Source organism: Saccoglossus kowalevskii, chromosome 7 (genome assembly GCF_978046115.1).
Source record: "Saccoglossus kowalevskii chromosome 7, keSacKowa6.1, whole genome shotgun sequence".
NCBI classification, from domain to species: Eukaryota; Metazoa; Hemichordata; class Enteropneusta; family Harrimaniidae; genus Saccoglossus; species Saccoglossus kowalevskii.
The window spans coordinates 39,354,765-39,373,240 of NC_140647.1; the positions used below are offsets into that span (position 1 = coordinate 39,354,765).

Below are 18,476 nucleotides of genomic sequence, written 5' to 3' on the forward strand. Positions count from 1 at the left end.
ATCAGTGGAAAAGCCGAGAATTGACTAATCACTATGCAAATTAGGTAGTATGCACAGATTTTTACCCAAAACTAATCAGGTCTTCACAGTCTGAAAGCATCTGTGTACCAAGTTTCATCAAAATCCAATTAGTAGTTTTTTAGATCTCAGTGAAAGAGCTAAAAATGTGCCAATTGTCATGAATGGTTTGTAAAAAACAAAATAGAGCATCTATGCATCAAGTTTCATCAAAAACCAACATGTGGAACAGGACATACAGACACACTAACTGCTTCGCACACAGGACTAAAAAAAGTTGCATTGAAAGGTGAACAGTTCAAGGCTCGGTAATAAGTATCACAGAAACATTTGGTGATGTATTTGACAATGGTTGTCGTTTAATTAAAACAAAGTTTAAAGACGTGATTATGTCATCATAGGTTCTCATTTGTATTTGCTGGCTTTGGGAACATGTTTAAACAAAACTGGCATGCACATAAACCACCATATCTTTGTGTCAGAAAATAAACAAAATATGGCTGCCAGTGAAATCATGAAAGCACAAGTCAAGTGACGTAGTTGCCACTCTTTAAACTATATTGAAATGGGTTAGCCATGTTGAATCAGCATATGTGAAGATTAGTTCAGCATACACAGACAAATGCACAGAGATGAAATTACAAGTCCTTGTAATTTGTAATACTAATGTAATACTAATAATGTTCACCATGAGCAAACACAGTTTATTTACGATCAAATCAATCACTGTATTTCACGAGTTTCAGCCTGGGCACAATATTCATTGACTGTAGTTCTTGGAATAATAGTTTACAGGCATACGGTATCCGTAGAGATGACACATTCTGAGAAGACTTACAATAATGACACCTGTGAAGAAACAAATTAAACGAATTATGCATACACATGTAGTGACAGTGGTAGCCATAGCAGACAAGTTATCATATATCCAATCCAAACTTACCATCCAGTATATCCTAGCAGACTACAGTTATCATATATCCATTCCAAACTTACCATCCAGTATATATTCTAGCAGACTATAGTTATCATATATCCATTCCAAACTTACCATCCAGTATATCCTAGCAGACTACAGTTATCATATATCCATTCCAAACTTACCATCCAGTATATCCAAGCAGACTACAGTTATCATATATTCATTTCAAACTTACCATCCAGTATATATTCTAGCAGACTACAGTTATCATATATTCATTTCAAACTTACCATCCAGTATATCCAAGCAGACTACAGTTATCATATATCCATTCCAAACTTACCATTCAGTATATCCTAGCAGACTACAGTTATCATATATCCATTCCAAACTTACCATCCAGTATATCCTAGCAGACTACAGTTATCATATATCCATTCCAAACTTACCATCCAGTATATCCTAGCAGACTACAGTTATCATATATTCATTTCAAACTTACCATCCAGAATATCCTAGCAGACTACAGTTATCATATATTCATTTCAAACTTACCATCCAGAATATCCTAACAAGCCACAGTCACCACACACGTCTACTTCAAATTGGTCACTAGAGATCATCAGTCTTTCCAATAGCAACATACTAGCACCATATCCAATTAAACAATCACGTTCCATTTCACCTAATCTTAAACCACCGTCTCTGTAAAAAACAATTCATATTAGAGTTGAAACACAAAATGATGTGAAGAAAATATCCATCAAGATCTGGTTTCAGGATTGCAAAAATGTTTGTCTCTGATGATTTTTCGACTTTAACACAGCCTATATTTGGCCATCTTGAATTTGACTGTCAAACAAACAAACGTACATATCCCAAGCTATTTTATGTATTCTGAAGTTTGAATGTGATCAGGCCAGTCATGTTTGAATGTGATCAGGCCAGTCATGTTTGAATGTGATCAGGCCAGTCATGTTTGAAAAACAGGTAGAATGGAATAATGCACATAAGTTGATATATAGTAAAGGAGGAAACTATATTCTGTCTTGGAACTAAAAAACCTCATAGAATTAACAAACTGTTTAACTCATTTATTGAGCTTACTACCTTATGCCTGTAACATGTTCTATTGTGGAATCATTTAGCGATTCTATTTTATAGTTGTTGTGTGTGTTCTTGCGTTCTTATGTTCTACCTATACATTTAAACATTTATTCCATTGCTTGAAACGTCTAGCTATTTTTCAATAGTTACTTAGGACAACGATTTCCAAATATTATCTACTATATATCATATTTATCGGTCCGAGCAGCGTTTATTTTTAACTACATTTCACAAGTTCTTGTTTTCAAACTTTGTTTAAACAGAATACTAATTTGGGTGAAGACAATGACACCAAAAAAGTCAGGAGAGACAACAGTGACATTCAATGTCCGGAACTGACGCCTGGCATAAAAAAAATCTAAAAAAAAAATGACACCATTAATTACACAGTAAACATTATACAAACCGTACCTTGATCTACCTTCAGTTGGTTGCCGTGTCAACACTGCTCTCGGTCCTTTTGCTCTGGCATGCATTTTATCCAATACCATATGTTTCAACTTTTGATAGTACACTGGACCAAAGTAGATGTAGGCACTTAAAGGTTCTCTGTAAAATAGTTGCTTTGTCAGTTTACACTGATTTTATGTGGAAGACATTTTATTAGTTAAAATAACTCATTTTCTTTAAATTTAGAATTTGGTTTAGATGTTCAGTTTATAAAAGTTTTCAGTTTATAGTCGTGTTCAGTTATGGAGGTGCTGGCAGAACTCTGTGAATAAATTTAACTAGAATGGTATTTCACCCAGTATATAAGTTTGTTATTTCATCACATACGTTCTCCATATACAACGTATGAATCATCAACGTCTCCCAACTGCACAATTCAAACAATAGGCATTATAAACACGCGACCTGACGATAGAAATAACTCTGCTGTCTTCATTATCATGGAACAAGAATCAGTAAAGTGGCATTGTGGTTGATGGTTTTGGACTAGTTGTCAAAAATAACATTTGTTACCAAAAATGACAAAAACATTCACTAAAAATCCAAATTTGCATATTTTGAGACAAATTTAACAAATCTAACAGAAGACCACCCCACGTATCTTTGCTGCGAATATAAAAGCAATTGGATTCACGGTTTAGGACAAGTTGTCAAAAATAACATTTTTTACCAAAAATTACAAAAATATTCACTTAAAATCCAAATTTGCATATTTTGACAAAATCTGACAGAGGACCACCCCACGTATCACTGCTGCAAATATCAAAGCATTGGGACTTAAGGTTTCAGACTAGTTGTCGAAAATAGCATTTTTTACCAAAAATGACAAAAATATTCACTATAATTCCAAATTCGCATAATTTGACACAAATTTAACAAATCTGACAGAGGACCACCCCCAAGTACCTTTGGTACAAATATGAATGTAATTGGTCAAGTACTTTTAAAGAAGAAATCATTTTAAGGAAAACTTCACGTCGCTGGAGAGACTCCCATACCAACAGCTCCGCTGGGTCATCTGCGATGACAGTGGGGCAAAATATGTAAATGCTGCATGTTATCTGACTAACATGGCAGATTACGATAAAGCCAACAACTCACCAATTATGACTTTTTTACTGGATTCCAATAACAAATAGTGACTTTTTCTAGTATTTTAATTTATTAGCACCACATGGGAGTTTTATATCCTGTCTATATATACACACAGATATGTATGAATGATTAATATAGTATGTAATTTGACTTAGAATTGGGTAATATAACAATGTATGTCATGAAATAAGGAAAATGTACTAAGTTGTGCAGAGTTGTACTGTCTAAGAAGATATTCAATTCTTAGACACTACAGGAGTGTTTAGTTTATAGAGATATTTCATGGAGAAAGGATTGTAAAATGTTATGGTCTGACATGTTTCCCACGTAGGTTAAATTTAGACAGGTTATAATTATTTTCAAATATTTTGGTAACCACATATGTACATGCATGACCCATAAAAACTCACCCTGTGATTCCAGATGTCATATATTCTTTACCAAGGTAATTATAACCATATTTTATTAGATCAGCACTAATATCTTCCACCTTATCTCCACCAAAAGCTGTCAAGAAACAGACATAATATATCATGAGTGGATGGACAAAGATTGACAGTAACTGCATGTTTGTTTGACCAAGTCTGTCTGTTTGTCAAGATATGTTGAATGGCCATTTTGAATCTGAACTACACACCAGTGTGAATGAAATCTGTCCAATTTATGTTCAAGATCTGGTTTATTTTTTCTAAATGTTATTTAGTTATCTTGAATCAGATGACAAAGTGTGTACGTATGTGCAACATAATGTAGATGTATTTCTAAGGTTTGCATATGATTACAGGTGCGGATACATGCACAAAGGTCAAATTATTTATTGTAAGTATTTCATTGATTTTCAAACCACAATAATACCAAGTACAATTTCAATGCATTTCAGCTCAATTCAAATACAACTAAAAACATTTAAAACGCATTGGTCAAATAAACTGAATAAAATGTCAAAATCAAACCATCTCTCCCTTAGGGTAAGTTACCCTTATGATCTGTGTTTGCTATACATCCGGTAATAATTGGTGGCAGCACAATTTTCAATTGTATGTTTTACATAATTTTATCCTCTTACATAAAATGCAAGTGATTAGAAGTGATGAAAAAAATCTGTCTTTTCAGATATATATTCATCTTATCATGACTCCAACCTTTCATAATAGAATCTCCCATAACCCGAACTGTTCCATAATAGAATCTCCCATAACCCGAACTGTTTCATAATAGAATCTCCCATAACCCGAACTGTTCCATAATAGAATCTCCCATAACCCGAACTGTACCATAATAAAATTTCCCATAACCTAACTGTTCCATAATAGAATCTCCCATAACCTACCTGTTCCACAATAGAATTTCCCATAACCTACCTGTACCATAATAGAATTTCCCATAACCTACCTTTTCCATAATAGAATTTCCGATAACCAACCTGTTCCACAATAGAATTTCCCATAACCTAACTGTTCCATAATAGAATCTCCGATAACCTACCTGTTCCACAATAGAATTTCTCATAACCAACCTGTTCCACAATAGAATTTCCCATAACCTACCTGTTCCATAATAGAATTTCCGATAACCTACCTGTTCCACAATAGAATTTCCCATAACCTACCTGTACCATAATAGAATTTCCCGTAACCTACCTGTTCCATAATAGAATTTCCGATAACCAACCTGTTCCACAATAGAATTTCCCATAACCTACCTGTTCCATAATAGAATTTCCCCATAACCTACCTGTTCCATAATAGAATTTCCCATAACCTACCTGTTCCATAATAGAATCTCCCATAACCTACCTGTTCCACAATAGAATTTCCCATAACCAACCTGTTCCATAATAGAATCTCCCATAACCTACCTGTTCCATAATGGAATTTTCCATCCAATATTCCAGCTTTGCCAGCCAGTAGCTCTATTAATTTGCCCACTGTCATACGTGAGGGGAATCCATGAGGATTCATCACCTACAATAAATGACAATGTTGCAGTCAATTTTGTTTTGATTTGTCTAAAGGCTAATAAAATAGTTCAGGAGAAAATCCTGGAATCTGTTTAGACAGGAAGTCACAGTAATTTTCACAAAATATTATTGTGAACCCCAATAAATTTAGAAAATCATGAAATTAACAATTTAGAAAATCATGACCAAGTTTAATTTTATTATACTTACAACATCAGGACATATTCCTTTGTCATTGAACGGCATGTCTTGTTGCGGGACGATCAAACCACACACACTGTCAGAAGAACAAATAAAAGTTACTTGGCTACCATCAAAACTTATTACCACATTTCATTGACTTTTACCACACAGCTTTATTTTAAGAGTTATTATGAGTTAAGAATTATCTGTCTGTTATCTCATTCAAAACCTCCATTTACCATGTATTTTTTGAACATTTAAACAAACTATCTAGTCATTAGATTACATAAAGGACCTTAAACAAGCCATGCATGGAACAGTCCTCATTAGTTATCAAACATAAGACATATAGTTCAAACATAAACATGTTAGAGATTTGAATCCAGAAGCTGATGCTTGATTATGGTGAAATGATTGATATTTAGTGATCTTGTTTCTGATAGTCAAATGAGTACTTGTCGATATTGAGAGATATTGGTGTGGAATAGCATTAATTAAAGCAAAATAGCCATTTTCAATACATCTGTATATCTATAACATGATGTAAAACAAATATATAAAATATTAAGTCAAATCATGTCAGAGATATGGCACAGAACCACATTCATTAAAACAAAATGGCCACCAGTCAGCCATTTTAAATCAGATTTGAAAAATAAAATGGTGTGCATCAGAGACCCATAATGTCTTATGTATATACCAAGTTTAAACAAAATCCATCCATAAACGACCAAGATTCAGTTCCACAATGCAAAAATGCTTTATTTTTGATAATTTTTGATCCTGAATCAGATCCTGAATAAAATTGATGTGCATATGTATAATATTATGTATGATGTATGTGTGAAGTTTGAATGTAATCAGTCCAGGCATGTCTAAGATATAGGTCTGGATGCACACAAGAACACACACTTGGACGCACACGCAGTGGTCAAACCATAAGTCCGCGTTTTCAGACAACGTCCGAACGGGGACTAACAGATGACAGATGAAGCTTGCTACCTCAGACAATAATATTTTATGGCTTACCTCTGCGTTCAGGATTCATTGATATTTACTTCAAAGAACCTTACCCAACATTTTAACAACTTTCCGAGTGACAAAAGTTTATTAACATGACAGAATAATATTCAGAAACTGGCAAGAGCCAAACATTTTTTTATTTTTTACCAAATTGGTAAAGTAGATTAAATTATATAACTACTTTTGCTCTTAATCTTTCTGTCTGTGCCAACTGTTGAACTTATCACTTATCCTTTCTGTCTGTGCCTACTGTTGAACTTATCACTTACCCTTTCTGTCTGTCTGTGCCTACTGTTGAACTTATCACTTACCCTTTCTGTCTATGCCTACTGTTGAACTTATCACTTACCCTTTCTGTCTATGCCTACTACTGAACTTATCACTTATCCTTTCTGTCTGTGCCTACTGTTGAACTTATCACTTATCCTTTCTGTCTGTGCCTACTGTTGAACTTATCACTTATCCTTTCTGTCTGTGCCTACTGTTGAACTTATCACTTATCCTTTCTGTCTGTGTCTACTGCTGAACTTATCACTTACCCTTTCTGTCCGTGTCTACTGCTGAACTTATCACTTACCCTTTCTGTCCGTGCCTGCTGCTGAACTTATCACCAATTTCAGGTGTTCTTGTTTGTCTCAATAATATCTTGATAAGAAAAGCTTCTTCGCTATTAGATGATACCATAACTTTCTCAATGTAAGAATCAGCAGCACTCTTGTACCTACAAATTCAGTATACGTAAATGACTTTTTGAAATTCACATGATGCCCCATCTTGACTGCCATGGTGTATGGATGTCCCACCCTGACTGCCATGGTGTATGGATGTCCCACCCTGACTGCCATGGTGTATGGATGTCTCACCCTGACTGCCATGGTGTATGGATGTCTCACCCTGACTGCCATGGTGTATGGATGTCTCACCCTGACTGCCATGGTGTATGGATGCCCAACCCTGACTGCCACGCTGTATGGATGCCCCACCCTAACTTCTGCTGTATGGATGCCCCACCCTGACTTCCAAGGTGCATGGATGCCCCACCCTGACTTCCAAGGTGCATGGATGCCCCACCCTTACTACCATGGTGCATGGATGCCTCACCCTGACTTCCATGGTGTATGGATGCCCCACCCTGACTTCCAAGGTGCCTGGATGCCCCACCCTGACTTCCAAGGTGCATGGATGCCCCACCCTGACTTCTGCTGTATGGATGCCCCACCCTGACTTCCAAGGTGCATGGATGCCCCACCCTTACTACCATGCTGCATGGATGCCTCACCCTGACTTCCATGGTGTATGGATGCCCCACCCTGACTACCATGGTGTATGGATGCCACACCCTGACTGTCATGGTGTATGGATGCCCCACCCTGATTGTCATGCTGTATGGATGCCCCACCCTGACTGCCATGCTGTATGGATGCCCCACCCTGACTTCCATGCTGTATGGATGCCCTACCCTGACTTCCAAGGTGCATGGATGCCCCACTCTGACTACCATGGTGTATGGATGCCCCACCCTGACTACCATGGTGTATGGATGCCCCACCCTGACTGCCATGGTGCATGGATGCCCCACTCAGACTGCCATGGTGTATGGATGCCACACCATGACTTCCAAGGTGCATGGATTCTCCACCCTGACTACCATGGTGCATGGATGTCCCACCCTGACTTCCAAGGTGTATGGATGCTCCACCCTGACTACCATGGTGTATGGATGCCCCACCCTGACTACCATGGTGCATGGATACACCACCCTGACTGTCATGGTGTATGGATGCCCCACCCTGACTACCATGGTGTATGGATTCCCATCTTGACTGCCATGCTGTATGGATGCCCCACTCTGACTGTCATGGCGTATGGATGCCCCACCCTGACTGTCATGGTGTTTGGATACACCACCCTGACTGTCATGGTGTATGGATGCCCCACATTGACTGTCATGGTGTTTGGATACACCACCCTGACTGTTATACTCCACCCTGACTGTCATGGTGTATGGATGCCCCACCCTGACTGTCATGGTGTACGGATGCCCCACCCTGACTGTCATGGTGTTTGGATACACCGCTCTGACTGCCATGGTACGTACCATCACAGTAACACTAACACTTGGGTGCATTTAGTGCAATATTACAATATACACATGGGTACACATTACAGTACTCTTAATATATACTCACACTTGGGGTACATCACGGTACTCTGGTGGCCTTTGTTCACCAGGTGAACTCATTGTAACTGTTGGCATATACTTATTTACTAATACTTGTTTACTTGTAACTCTTTCACCTGAGTATAAAATACATTTCTCTGTTAGAAACATAATTCCATACTAAACATACATCTCATGGTATTTGTTAATGTAGATTTGTTAGTAACACAGTGTGATTTATTATTTAAAATGTATTCACTGTACATACAGTAACATCTGTTAATAAACTGTTGTAAATAAAAAGCAGTGTTTTCCGAGCAAGTAATAATTAAACGGAAAGTCAATGTTGTGAATTTTTATAGTTGCCTAATATTATGTGTATGTGTTGTTAATTGAAATGTATTTGTTGTTGTTGAAAATTGTGTGCGTGTCGAATTCTAAGGGTTTTGGAAAATTGAAGTTGCCAAAACCCGAATTAGATATTCCCTTTTCAGGCTGCGCCTGAACGGGGAATAGAAAATATTCATCAAAATTAGGGAATTGTAGATTTCATGATGAAATGAACAAATCTGAGAGGTCCACCTGTAGTATGTATATGTGTAATATCAAAACAATCAGACTTGCTGTTTTTAAGAAGAAGTTTAAAATATCACTTTTTACTAAAAATGACAAAAATATTTACCAAAATGAGAAAATTAAATATATCATCACGAAATGAACAAACCTAAGAGAGTTCTATGTGAGGTACATATACACCAAGTATCAAAGAAATCACACTCATAGTTTTCAAGAAGCAGTTGAAAAAGGAGACAAGGATAGCGGATGCCTGATAACTACGAACAAAGTCAACAGCTAACAAGATCAAAGAAAGCTTAGAAAGAACTCCTGTGTGCTGAGAGTTTTGGAGACACATTAAAAATTAATTCAAAATTACTTATACTTGAGATATTGATGGAATAGCTGAAAACTAATTATGCAAATAAGGTAACTAATATGAACAGATTTAAGTGTAAAACTAAAGGTCTGCACAATGTACCAAGTTTCATTGAAATGTGATTAGAACCCAAAAAATAATTATATTTATATAATAATTATTAATTATTATGCTAATTAGAGAATTAATATGTACAGATTTTAACCTAAAACAAGACATGAAATGTCACAGTCCCCGTTATTTGATTATAAAGTAGTACAAGGAACATCTGCAAACAGGTGAATAAATATGTACTCTTTGTGGGTACAACTCATCATAAAGTGATTTCCCATAATCTAGTTTTGTACTGACAACTAAAAACTTCCACTGACCCATGTTCAGAATCTCAGAGTACACAAGTGCAACAAAACTATTTGTCATACATGTATACTTGCTCAAGAAACTGCATTCATAAATCTGAGTGAACCTTGATGTACATGACTTCTTTGTTAATCAGGTCTTAGTATATTACCAGGACCTGGGTTTGTTTCAACATCACCACTGGGCATCAGAATCATTCTCATGTTGTCAAATACAATTTTTTATTAATACAGTAAGGTTTATTATTTAAAATGTATTCATTGTACATAGAACAACATCTGTTAATTTAAACAATTGTAAAAGCTATGTTTTCAGAGTAAGTACATGTAATAATTAAGGAAGCCAGTAAAGGTTGGTCTGCTCATAACCTTCAATGGAGAAGTAACAATAATTGTTTGAAGTCTTTTTAATGCAGTGATATTATTGCATTTCATCATTATTAATGGGTATAAAATACTGTAAACCATTTAATTTTCACTTCTAGATATATTCAGGATTCTATGAAATTTCAATAAAGTCCCTGACACTCCATGTTGTAGGAACCCAGAAAAAATTGCCTTGCAAAATTGAAGCAGTTCACAGCACCACTGTAAAAAAAAAAAAAGTTTAAAATAAGTATTGTTAAAGATATACACATGTGGGTTCATAAGACATACCGGTATGTACCAATCTGAGCGGTTCTAGAGATTAGTATCACAAGATTTTACTCTCCGTGATTCAATATCAGCCCTATGTATAACGCTGTGTTGATCAGGCGAACTAATTGACAATGGCCCTACAGGTATCGCTATGCAATCACAGTAGTTTTGTATTCTTCTTGCATTTCGACCATGGAAAAATATTTGTTTTTGAGAGTGGCCGAATTATTAGAAGAAAAACAGAAACTATTTTTTTTTAGTATAAATTCTAGTATCTGAAATGCAGGATTGGTAAAGAACAAGACAATAAGCAAGATTGATAAACCTTCAGCGAGCACTCCTGAAATTTCAGATCATTGGTACCATGTTTTTGGATACATTCAATAAAATTGGGTTATTTATTTGATGTAACGAAACATGCATTCACAGCAGACGGAAATTCGTTTGAGATGTTACTGGATTTTTGTATTCAGTTTTCCATTTCAACCACCATCATCACTTAGTAAGCTGAGATCATGCATAAATGCACAGTGTAGTGCCACCAGAAAACCAATTGCTTGAGAATATTTTGCACCATTACACCATTTCAAATATTATATTAATTCACAGACAACAAAATAAAGATTTTCAATAACATACAAGTTTTCCCACAGTTGATGATTGTATGGCAATTACATGGCTTCACCAGTTTTACTCTGGAAGAAGTTGGAAACAGATAACAGGAAGGGGCTACATGGCTACATCTTTTTTTTTTGAATTTGAATCAAGCATGATTTTTAAATTTTTTTTTTTTACAAATGTCTATTTCAGGGCAACAGAAACAAAAACAATAAATGTGTAGGTAGGCATTTTAACAATTGCACTATTAATATTGGATGAAAACGTCATTACCGATATAAATCATAATTCTGTTCAAATTAAAAATAAGATCACATTTAATTTAGTCAGTTTTCATAATTAAATACATAATAACATGTACTTATAAATTTGAATAAGGTTCAACGGCTTTTTCATTTAGTGCCAGTTTATACACCATAAAACTTCTGGTTTAGGTGTCACACTCAAAGAGTGAAAGGCCTTTGGTTTGGCATCGCGAAATGTTGGAATTGAATCCCCCCCAAAAATTCAGTAAAGTTTACGAAAAGTAAAGTATTTTCTAAAAGAAGTTTCGAATAAATACAAACACGAATACATTGCTTAGTTGTTAGTACCGGTAGCAAATGATCACGGTAGCACAATCTGGTCATTCTGTGTTTCGCAAGTGAATAACTTACTTGTTTTCGAAGTATTGCAATTGTTTATTATTATTCAGTAATGATTATAATACGCACAAAAAAATAATTCGTTGAATTTTTATGAATTGGAAGTAATATTCAACTTAGTTTCATCGTAAACGAATGATTTCGGTCGAATGTAAATGCGATGCGATGCGATATCCGCCATGCTATTTCAGTACACGTGGTCATTTAAATATGTTAATGACGGCTCAGTGACCTCGTGGTGAACACAACAGGGGATTCACCGATGTTTAGCAAGATCTTTATGCTTTGATTTTGACGGGGAAACGGCATGATTTTTTTTAAATCGAAAAATTAGTTGTTTTCAAAAAATAAACTGAGCATTCAAAGAATAATTTAAGGCAGAGCTCCAGAAGGAGTACCTACACTTTATGCAAATTTTTTTAAAATTATGCTAATTTATTCATGACGTAGCAGTTTCTGTGCTCATGAATATTCATTAATTTGTGGGTCAATACATTTTAAAAGGGGTGATATATTATTTTTGGGGGAAGAGTTAGAAAGGGGGATTAGCAATGCTTAGGGGGTCATTACAAAAGAAGGGACCCATTTGGAGATCAGCCATGCTCCTCGTGTCTGTTGTTGCACGTTACCTACAGCTGTGTTCATTCTTCGACTGTGTTCGTTCTTCGACGACTTCGACTGGCTTCCATGTGGGGTAGTATTATTGTGTTCTGTTTTCCTGACTTGACTTTTTGAATCCGCTGTTTATGTTTTTAACGTCTTTCATGTCTTTTGTAGGAGTGTCCAATCCGTGATTCGAACTTGCGATCTTTGAGTTCCCAGCGCACTGTCTTGTCCACTGTACCACGAGTGTCTTCACACAGGAGTTAGGATTTAAGTCCTATTCATAGGAGCACTGTCTTCACTAGCATTCAAAAATCTAACTAAACATACTGGATTCGAACCAGCGATCGCTCACATTGCTGACATAGTACAAATCAACTGAGCTATGTGGGTAGTCATGCAAATTAAATAATTTGTTGTCATATTTAGCTTTATTGCCGAATGGTGTTTGTGAGAAAAAGATGGGCAGGCAAGGAAATTGAACCCAGGTCCTCCTGATCACTATGTAGAGAACTGACCCACAAGACCACAATGGATTGACTGGATGTGTTTGCATTTGATAAGACTATATAGTGTGTATATATATAGAAATACAACATATTTCTATTATTGAGTTACAATTGTCCAAAAAATTGCCAATTTTGTGTTTTTACTTGTGTAAACTATATGCATGCCATAACCCGTTAGTGTACATCTTGCCAATTGGGTGTTTGCCATTTGCGTTGCCCATACCTGACCCGACCCTAACCCTAATGTCAAGACACGTTCCTGTTAATAATTCCGTTGCCCATACCTGACCCGACCCTAACCCTAATGCCAAGACACGCTCCTGTTTATAATTGCTCAATAATGATACTCTGTTGTGCACTGTCTGCGGGTAAGTTGCATTGATGTCAACTGATTAAACAAGTCGCGTTTAAGTAATTTCCACTATTAACAAGTGGTTAAATTGTGACAATAAATGTGTGGACAAATATTTGAGATTAATTTTGGTGTAGACAACTCTCGTTTAATTATTTTACACCATTACAAGTTGTTAAATTGAGAGAATAAATGTCTCAACAAATATGAAATACTTAGTTTGACGTAAACAACTCACGTTTGATTAATTCCCACAATTACAGGTTGTTAAATTGAAAGAATAAATGTGCGGACAAATATTTTAGACTTATTTTGGTGTAGACAGCTCTCGTTTGATTAATTCCCACAATTACAAGTTGTTAAATTAAGAGAATAAATGTGCGGACAAATATTTTAGACTTATTTTGGTGTAGACAGCTCTCGTTTAATTATTTTACACCATTACAAGTTGTTAAATTGAGAGAATAAATGTGCGGACAAATATTTTAGACTTATTTTGGTGTAGACAGCTCTCGTTTAATTATTTTACACCATTACAAGTTGTTAAATTGAGAGAATAAGTGTGCGGACAAATATTTTAGACTTATTTTGGTGTAGACAGCTCTCGTTTGATTAATTCCCACAATTACAAGTTGTTAAATTGAGAGAATAAATGTGCGGACAAATATTTTAGACTTATTTTGGTGTAGACAGCTCTCGTTTAATTATTTTACAATATTACAAGTTGTTAAATTGAGAGAATAAATGTGCGGACAAATATTTTAGACTTATTTTGGTGTAGACAACTCTCGTTTAATTATTTTACACCATTACAAGTTGTTAAATTGAGAGAATAAATGTATGGACAAGTATTTGAAACTTATTTTGGTGTAGACAACTCTCATTTGATTAATTCCAACAATTACAAGTTCTTAAATTGACAGAATGAATGTATGGACAAATATTGACCATTATATTTGTGAGTAAATACCTGTTGTTTAATTAATTTCCACCTCTACAAGGTTGAGAGAATAAATGTGTCGACAAATATTTGATACTTATTTAGGTGTAAGAACTTGTGTTTGACCAACTTCCACCATTGCAAGTTGTTAAAATAATGAAATAAATATACTGGTATCATTGGATATTTGATTTAATTGTGAAACTTTCTAACAAAATGTTAACTGCTGGCTTCGAACCCTCAATCAACAATTCCGCAGACACAGTATAAATTCAACAACACCACAGAAGATATTCGTCTGTTGCCTGAATTGTTTTCGTAATATAGGGAACGCCATCGACACTTTAACAAAACTTACCTTGACTTGGGTCTTGTTTATCTCTTGTCACAATCTGGAAACTGTTGAACAAATTGCGCGTCGTCCAGTTTAAGACGTTAGTTATTTTATTATTTATTCATTCAGTTTTGTATGGTGGAGTTTTGTGAGGTTTATTATTTTTTTTGCGACGTTCTTTGTTTACTTGTTTACGGTTTGAGAGATTTCAGTTTATTTGATTTACGTTTTTAAGGTAGCTCTGAGCGGGACTCGAACCCACTGTCTTTTCAAGCTAATTTTGTTTTATTTTGATGGCACGCTTGTGTACCACGCCACGACGTTGGTCGTTAAGTGGTGTTCATTTTTCTAACTACTCCAGTGTCCGATGAGTTGAACGGAAAAGCCAAAACGATTGCTGGTTTCTGATTGCTTCGCTTCTGGTGAGTGTGTTTCTAGTGTGATTCGAACCCATGTCGTTAGTATTGGGCGTTTTTTTATTTCCCATGTTAGCTACGCCGTAATATGCAACCACTTCCCCGTTTTATTGTGATTTTGAGTGTTTAATGTCTTCCTCACCCGTCACGCCATGACCCAGTTTCAACCACACGGCCATTTTGCAACACAGTTCGTGACTCTCGGCGTCACCCGACTGACTATATGAGCGTTCTGTTCAACTGTTAAGCTAGGATTTATTACCGTTATTATCATTATATTGTCACGTGATTTGTTTTACCTTATGTGTAATGTCTTAAGTATCTTTATTGTAATTTGTATATACCAATTCGTATATACCGAGGAAACGACCCCGATTGAAGGTCATGTATTTTATGACGTCACCAATTCGTGTGTAGGTACTGCTTCTAGATCTGTGCCTAATTTAACATTGTTCACAGAAATAACAGCCCATTGTCGAAACGAAGCTTACCCATTCACGCTATTCACAATAAACATGATACTCTTGAAAATAGGTGTCAATGACTACGGTAAAATATAAATTAGACTCTTTTAGGCATCAGGAGTGAATGAAATATCCAAAACATTAAAAAAAAAACTGCCAAAAAAATGGGCGATTTCACGGTCCGTTCACAGACTGTGGTCCGTTGCAGACTGCTCGACCGACCGTCCATACACGTATTGTCACTGTACATCCGCCATGTTGAATCGCACAAGATCGCCAAAATCTTCATTGCAACTAACAGTTCAATGCTCACAACATAAAAAATACGAATATAATCATAGGCAACCTGCTATTATATAATGAATAAATTGATCGACACAGGGAAATTCCCCCCCCCCCCGAGTTGTGAATATTTCGGAAATCGCTACACAAGCAAAAGACCGGAAAACGATTTACCGGTACTTGAAAACTATGTTCTCGTGAATTAATCGTTCGTGTACAATAATTTGACAGGGTATACAATTCACAAACTAGTTTCGTAGATTAGAGACAATTGTTTGCTTTTTTTGGTTTTTCACAAGAATATAAAGCTGGCAATCATCATAATATTCACGTCCGTACGTCACGAAATGTACACCAATCGTACCCCAATAAACTGGAAAACTTACCTTTGCAAACACGTCTCTTATGCCGCCTTCTTGAAGTTCTTGAAATCAAATAAAGTTACTAGTTCTTCTAGTAACGAGTGAATGAGACCACTGAGCCAAACAGAATACATGTATAAACAGTACTATAATAAATTGCACGCAATGGAGAAATCACGTGCCGTAATAACAGCAGCCTTACTCACAGATCTAATCTACTGTAAAATATTTTATTTCAGCTGGAATTATCATTCGCTGAAAAGACTTTTTCTGGGTGTTTTGTATTGAATTTATTTTCATTGATTTTTGACAAGTTGACTGTAAAATATAAGAAAAGGGTATATTCGCTGGATTTTATTTTAACTGAAACATTCCTTCAGCGAAAATAGCAAAAAAATGTTGCAAGCAAAAATAAAGTATTTTACAGTAATTAATTTATTCTGAGCATGCGCAGACGTTTTGTCAATGTTGCCGGGAGAGGCAATTTTTGATAAAATCGTGAAAAAGACCCACTTGGAATTTTCAGATCTGGAAAAAAAATTACGTGCATACTCGGAGGGGACATGTTCATCAACCTGCCAAGTTTCACTGATATCTGCTGTAGAATTTCTGAGAAAATGTTGGAGCCTGAACGGGGACTAATTAATCAGACTGTCTATTGTCCTAGAGCATTTATGTACCAAGTTTTATTCAAATGCAATGATCAATACTTGAGATATCAGTATTAATTAATTATGTTAATTAGGTGATTAAGAAGCATAAATATTTACCAAAAACTAATATGGTACATGGTCTGAGGTTCATTGAAATGTGATGGGTACTCTTTAAAAGTTTCATTGAAATCCAATGAGTGGTTTTTAGACATCAGTGCAACAGCCATAGAACAGCAAAAAATTAACTAATTATGCAAATTAGGTAATTAATAGGCACAATTATTTATCCCAAAATTAATTAGGTCTCTGCATAGTCCTAGAAAAAATGTCGCAAGTCTCATTGAAATGTGATGATTAGTACTTGAGATATCAGGTGAAAAGCTGAAAATTAACTAATTATGCTAATAAGGTAATTAATATGCACAAATATTTTACCCAAAAACTAATTAGGTCTCTGCACAGTCCTCAAGTAACTATGTACCAAGTTTCATTGAAACGTGATCATTACTACTCGAAATATCAAAAGCTGAAAATTAATTAATTATGCAAATTAGGTACTTAATATGTACTGATATTACCCTAAAAACTATCAGGTCTGCGCAGTGTCATATGACACCTATGTACCAAGTTTTATTGAAATGTTATGATTAGTACTTGAGATATCAGTGGAAAAACCGAAAATTGATTAATCATTATGTAAATTAGGTAATTAATAATATTAACAGATTTTTACCCAAAACTAATCAAATCTGCGCATTAGTTCAGAGCATCCATGTGCCAAGTTTCATTGAAATCCAATGAGTGGTTCTTCAAAAATCAGTGGAACAGCTTAAAATCAGTTAATTATCACGCAAATTAGGTAATTAATATTCATAGATTTTTACCCAAAACTAATCAAATCTGCGCACTAGTTCAGAGCATCCATGTGCCAAATTTCATCAAAATCCAATTAATGGTTTTTGATTAGTCGTTCTTGAGATAATGGTGGAACAAAAAAAGTGACATACATACATACATACATACATACATACATACATACAGACATACAGACATACAGACAGGGTAACTGCAAAGACTCCCTTTTGTGCTTCGCACACGGGAGTCAAAAATAAATAGTACAAAATAATACACATTTCAGTTTAATTAAGCTCCTAGTGCGGTTCATCGCAAACATTTTTTACATTGCTATTTTATAGCTTCAATAATTTGTGCATATGCAAAAAGCATATGATATTTCAGTACTTGGGTGACCCCTGTCATCCATCTTGAGTAGACTTTGCAAAACAAAGGTATGTGTTGCCTCCACTAATATTTACTCTTTTTAAGTTTGAAGAAAACTGGCCTACACATTCAACAGATTCCGGACTGCACATGTCAAAAATGATGATTTTTCAAAAAGAAATCGAAAATAACATTTTTGACCAAATATTAAAAAAATGGAGATTTGA

At 35.5% G+C, this 18,476-nt stretch overlaps 1 protein-coding gene across 1 annotated transcript in view; it reads right to left on the minus strand.

The window, feature by feature from the left end:
* Positions 1-347: 347 nt before the first annotated feature.
* LOC102806817 (DNA-directed RNA polymerase III subunit RPC2-like) overlaps positions 348-18,476 on the minus strand; it is a 177,990-nt gene continuing 159,861 nt past the window's right edge. The window contains exons 20-27 of the mRNA XM_085501555.1: positions 8,948-9,056; positions 7,336-7,479; positions 5,763-5,829; positions 5,451-5,556; positions 4,003-4,099; positions 2,459-2,596; positions 1,496-1,645; positions 348-867 (exon numbers count right to left, since the gene is read on the minus strand). Coding sequence (XP_085357681.1) covers positions 738-867; positions 1,496-1,645; positions 2,459-2,596; positions 4,003-4,099; positions 5,451-5,556; positions 5,763-5,829; positions 7,336-7,479; positions 8,948-9,056 — 941 coding nt within the window. The 3' untranslated portion in view covers positions 348-737. The remainder of the gene's footprint in view (positions 868-1,495; positions 1,646-2,458; positions 2,597-4,002; positions 4,100-5,450; positions 5,557-5,762; positions 5,830-7,335; positions 7,480-8,947; positions 9,057-18,476) is intronic.